Source organism: Etheostoma cragini, chromosome 19 (genome assembly GCF_013103735.1).
Source record: "Etheostoma cragini isolate CJK2018 chromosome 19, CSU_Ecrag_1.0, whole genome shotgun sequence".
NCBI classification, from domain to species: Eukaryota; Metazoa; Chordata; class Actinopteri; order Perciformes; family Percidae; genus Etheostoma; species Etheostoma cragini.
Window position 1 is genome coordinate 1720776 of NC_048425.1, and position 5425 is coordinate 1726200.

At 40.0% G+C, this 5425-nt stretch overlaps 1 protein-coding gene across 1 annotated transcript in view; it reads left to right on the forward strand.

Annotated features, from left to right (window-relative positions):
- LOC117935202 (myosin heavy chain, fast skeletal muscle-like) overlaps positions 1–3101 on the forward strand; it is a 10705-nt gene extending 7604 nt beyond the window's left edge. The window contains exons 27-38 of the mRNA XM_034857340.1: positions 2–69; positions 350–533; positions 635–800; positions 938–1062; positions 1151–1459; positions 1553–1756; positions 1860–1985; positions 2070–2240; positions 2327–2431; positions 2528–2623; positions 2726–2857; positions 3066–3101. Coding sequence (XP_034713231.1) covers positions 2–69; positions 350–533; positions 635–800; positions 938–1062; positions 1151–1459; positions 1553–1756; positions 1860–1985; positions 2070–2240; positions 2327–2431; positions 2528–2623; positions 2726–2857; positions 3066–3086 — 1707 coding nt within the window. The 3' untranslated portion in view covers positions 3087–3101. The remainder of the gene's footprint in view (position 1; positions 70–349; positions 534–634; positions 801–937; positions 1063–1150; positions 1460–1552; positions 1757–1859; positions 1986–2069; positions 2241–2326; positions 2432–2527; positions 2624–2725; positions 2858–3065) is intronic.
- Positions 3102–5425: the final 2324 nt, after the last annotated feature.

The window sequence follows — 5425 nt, forward strand, 5'->3', positions numbered from 1 at the left end:
GGTGGCTCAGTGGAGAACTAAGTACGAAACTGATGCTATCCAGCGCACTGAGGAGCTTGAGGAATCCAAGTGAGTAACTTTCAAACAAATCAATGGCCAGTTCGGAAGTGAAGCATTTTAGCACAACTCAAATACAGTTCTCGCATTTAAACAAATGTTCTAAACATGTTATTCAATTGTTTGTATTCAATAACTTATTACAAAATTAACATTTTTGATTAAAGTAGTTTTTTTTATATTCATCTAGGCCCTGAGACTATGTAATAATGATTTGTATTTAATTCATGAAAGAATATCTGGCATAAAGGCATTTTCAGTGGTAAACTAATCGTATCCTTTTCTTTAACAGGAAAAAGCTGGCTCAGCGTCTTCAGGAGGCTGAGGAGCAGATCGAGGCAGTGAATTCCAAGTGTGCTTCTCTTGAGAAAACCAAACAGAGGCTCCAGAGTGAGGTGGAGGACCTCATGATTGATGTGGAGAGGGCCAATGGGCTGGCTGCCAACCTGGACAAGAAGCAGAGGAACTTTGACAAGGTAGCATGGTTTACTTTGTGTCGCCAAGCCATATAAATATATATTTATTTTTCTTTAAAGTGCCACATAACCCACTGAACTGTGTTAATGATGGTATGCAGGTGTTGGCAGAGTGGAAACAGAAGTACGAGGAGGGTCAGTCAGAGCTTGAGGGAGCACAGAAGGAGACTCGTTCTCTCAGCACTGAGCTGTTCAAGATGAAGAACTCTTATGAGGAATCTCTGGATCAGCTGGAGACCATGAAGCGGGAAAACAAGAACCTGCAACGTAAGTTCTACAATATGTAAAAGCTACATTGTGTTTAACACTTGTTTTTTTATATTGTATTCAACTGTGTTAGCATAAAGTGTTTTTATTTTCCATTGTAAGGCTTAACAATATACAACACGTGTATCTCTCTGCAGAGGAGATCTCAGATCTGACTGAACAGATTGGTGAGACTGGCAAGAGCATCCATGAGCTGGAGAAGTCCAAGAAGCAGGTGGAGACCGAGAAGGCTGAGATCCAGACGGCTCTTGAAGAGGCTGAGGTACTTTTTTTCTAGGGAAAATTATGGAAAAATATACCAAAATAAGGTTTCATGGCAAATATCAATATTTATTCTTTGATATCATTAGGGAACACTGGAGCACGAAGAGTCTAAGATCCTGCGTGTCCAGCTGGAGCTCAACCAGATTAAGGGTGAGGTGGACAGGAAGCTTGCAGAGAAAGATGAGGAGATGGAGCAGATAAAGAGAAACAGCCAGAGGGTGATTGACTCCATGCAGAGCACTCTGGATTCTGAGGTCAGGAGCAGAAACGATGCCCTGAGAATCAAGAAGAAGATGGAGGGAGACCTGAATGAGATGGAGATTCAGCTGAGCCACGCCAATCGCCAGGCTGCTGAGTCCCAGAAGCAGCTGAGGAATGTGCAGGCTCAGCTGAAGGTATTGATAGACAACAAGCTGTTGCAAAGACTATGATCAGTGCAGATACATTTTGGCATTCATGTGAATATTTTCCTGTTATTTTTTCACTAGGATGCTCAACTGCACCTTGATGATGCTGTCAGAGCACAGGAAGACTTCAAGGAACAAGCTGCTATGGTGGATCGCAGGAACGGTCTGATGGTAGCTGAAATTGAGGAACTTAGAGCTGCTCTGGAACAGACAGAGAGAAGTCGCAAGATTGCTGAGCAGGAGCTGGTGGATGCCAGTGAGCGTGTTGGACTTCTGCACTCTCAGGTGAACAAGCCCAATCATTTCTTCAGCAATTCCAAAATCCAATGACAATTAAATAACATGAAAATCAGGCATGTAATGACTAAAGTGCCTTTTTGCCTTTTAGAACACAAGCCTTCTGAACTCCAAGAAGAAGCTTGAGTCTGACCTGGTCCAGGTCCAGAGTGAAGTGGATGACACTGTTCAGGAAGCAAGAAATGCAGAGGAGAAGGCCAAGAAGGCCATCACTGATGTAGGTTTACAATCCATTTGTTCTTATTTTCACACCAATATGTTCAAGATGTTTCTCATTAACATCTTATGCTGTTTCTTCTAGGCTGCTATGATGGCCGAGGAGCTGAAGAAGGAGCAGGATACCAGCGCTCACCTGGAGAGGATGAAGAAGAACCTGGAGGTTGCTGTAAAGGACCTGCAGCACCGTCTGGATGAGGCGGAGAACCTGGCCATGAAGGGTGGCAAGAAGCAGCTCCAGAAACTTGAGTCCAGGGTATGATAGTCACGTTAAGAATTTGCACAACTGAAGCTAGTCTTTAGGAAAAGAAAGACAGATATTTATTGTCTTTTTTTTTGAAGGTGCGTGAACTGGAGGCAGAGGTTGAGGCTGAGCAGAGACGCGGAGCAGATGCCATTAAGGGTGTCCGCAAATATGAGAGGAGGGTGAAGGAGCTCACCTATCAGGTACAGTCACTTTGATAGTTACCGTGTACAGTGTAAAATTGATCAAATATATTTACCATTAACAATACACATGCAAATCTTTACTGCCTATTACAGACTGAGGAGGACAAGAAAAACGGTGCCAGGCTGCAGGATCTGGTTGACAAATTGCAGCTGAAGGTCAAGGCCTACAAGAGGCAGGCTGAGGAGGCGGTAAGGACAAAACAGAAAGTTTGACAATACCTATTATTTTAATGTACAATAGCACTACGGATCTTGTTGAACATTTACATTCTTTTCTGTCTTGTATTTCAGGAGGAACAGGCCAACGTCCATCTGTCCAAGTGCAGGAAGGTTCAGCATGAGCTGGAGGAGGCTGAGGAGCGCGCTGACATCGCAGAGTCCCAGGTCAACAAGCTGAGGGCAAAGAGCCGGGACGCTGGCAAGGTAAATATATACGCCGGTTTAGTGAAAAATAAACTAAGAAATTATTCTTTGATGTGTATATGTACTGTATATCGATATGTTAGAGCAGATTCTTTACAGTGTTATTTTCACCGTATAAAGCATTAGGTTGAAATACTATAAAATGAACAGATCTAAATTATTGTCCCCTATCACTTTTTCACACAAATCATTTATGTGTTTCTTACAGGGAAAAGAAGCAGCAGAGTAAATCGCACAAGAGTCTGGCTGTGTTGAATCATATAATATGAATTAATTTATGCCAAAACAATAAAATTTAAACTATTGATATCAAATTCTGTTTGTGAGATTTGAATGACACTTTTTTTTGGACAAAAAAAACACTGAAAACATCCTTAAAAGTGCTCATATTATGCTCATTTTCATGTTCTTAATTGTATTTAGAGGCTGTACCAGAATAGGATTACATGGTTTAATTTGTGTGTAGCTCTTTTAACAACAGAGTGAGGCATCTCACTTTTGTTCCATCTTTGTTGGTATTCGCACAATAAAGGAAAAGGGGAAAGCCAAAAAGCAAAATATGAGCACTTTAATATATGAGCTAAAGGTGAACAATGTGGGCAGTAAAGAAAACAAGGAGACAAAAAATAATAATGAATTACCTAATCCAAGCTGAGCTCTCACTGGTGTGCAATCTTTGGAGGCCACAGGCCCAATGTAGACAGCAGAATAAACTCTGGACTCCTAGAACCAAAACTTTGGCTCTGATAGAAAGCAACATCTGCAACAATACCGGGTTTCTGCCAATTTTACCAAGTTTGACTTTAAGACCATTTTACGACCATTATGAATGAAATTTAAAGAACTATATCACGACATTAAAAACAAAACAAAAACTGTCAGATGTCAGAATTGGGAAACATCTGAAACAATTCACTGTCCTATAATGTGAATAAGTTCCTCATTCACATTATAGGACCGGTGTCTAGTCACTGGTCTCATGTCCACTTGATGCCATCGCCTTGTTGTCTCATTCATTCATTGCCTTTGTTCTTCTCCACTTAGACCTATTGTCCTAAAAAACATCATGTAATATATTTTCCATTTTAGTTTTTCCATATTAATAACATTAAGAAATTAATCTGTTGGTATCAAATGGCTCCCCCTACACTTCCACCTAATGTTAGACCTACCTGTTGCCTTCCTACTATAGTGTGTATGTCTTACAGCAAAGCTAGCATGTAACTATAGTCTGTTTGTTTGAAAGCAATGCTAACATTTACCTATAGCCTATAAGTCTGACAGCAAAGCTAGCATATAACTGTAGCCTGTATGCCTGACAGCAAAGCTAGCCTGTCACTATAATCTGTATGTCTGAATGCACAGCTAACATTTAACTATAGTCTGTATGTCTGACAGCAAAGCTAACATTTACCTATAGTCTGTATGTCTGACAGCAAAGCTAGCATTTACCTATAGCCTGTATGTCTGACAGCAAAGCTAGCATTTACCTATAGCCTGTATGTCTGACAGCAAAGCTAGCATTTACCTATAGCCTGTATGTCTGACAGCACAGCTAGCATTTACCTATAGCCTGTATGTCTGACAGCACAGCTAATATGAACAGCTAATGGTAAAACTAAATCTATTAATGATTCCATGGTAGAGTTATTGCAAAAGTGATAGTATGATATCGATGCCATATGGTTCAACCAAAATTTAAATATAGCTATCAGCAACATTGGTTAGTTTTAAGCTAGCCGTAAACCCCACTTTAGCTGCTAGTGTTAGCAAACACTAGTAAACACTAGCTAGTCTAAGAACAGTCTGTCAACATGAATATTTGCAAGCCTCCAAGTTTGGTAGCAAATCTGTGCATGATTCCATGGTAAACCAGAGTTACTGCATTAGTTATGTTTTCCAAATTCTGGTCATTTATTGTATAATGCTACCTTATATTTCAGTTTTCAGCTCAGAAACCTTGGTTTTGCATTCTAAGCTAGCTGTAAACCCCAATTTGGCTGGTACATTCCCACTGTTAGCCAACACTAGCTAGTCTGTTAACATGACTCAACACTTTAAATCCTACCTGTTGCCTTTCACCATCCACTTATTTAACTGCTGTCACATCCCTTGATCTTTTTAGCCCCGCCCCCGACAACAACTCAATACTCAATACAAGGAGGAGCCAGTGTTTCACAAAAGGGGCACTTTAAAATAACGGCAACAAATTATATTTAGAGATTATGAACTTTATTTTACTTTAAAATCCAATACACATTTATTTTGTACAAGTGAATACAGGTGCAAGAGAGGTACAACCATAACAAATGAAACATGTCTACATGCATAGCAATATGTTAACAGAGTACCCAAGCCACGGATAAAGATTATCACTCTCCGATGTGAGACGAGTGCAGATTTCAGTCTTGCATGCTCAGTTTAAAAACACTTTACGACATAACTGTCTTACTGAAATTTGTGAAATCCATCAATCACAGTGACAGATACATTGGACATATATCCATATATTATCCTTAGTAACTGACATGTAAACATTACCTTCAATATGAGTTTTATTATAGTATT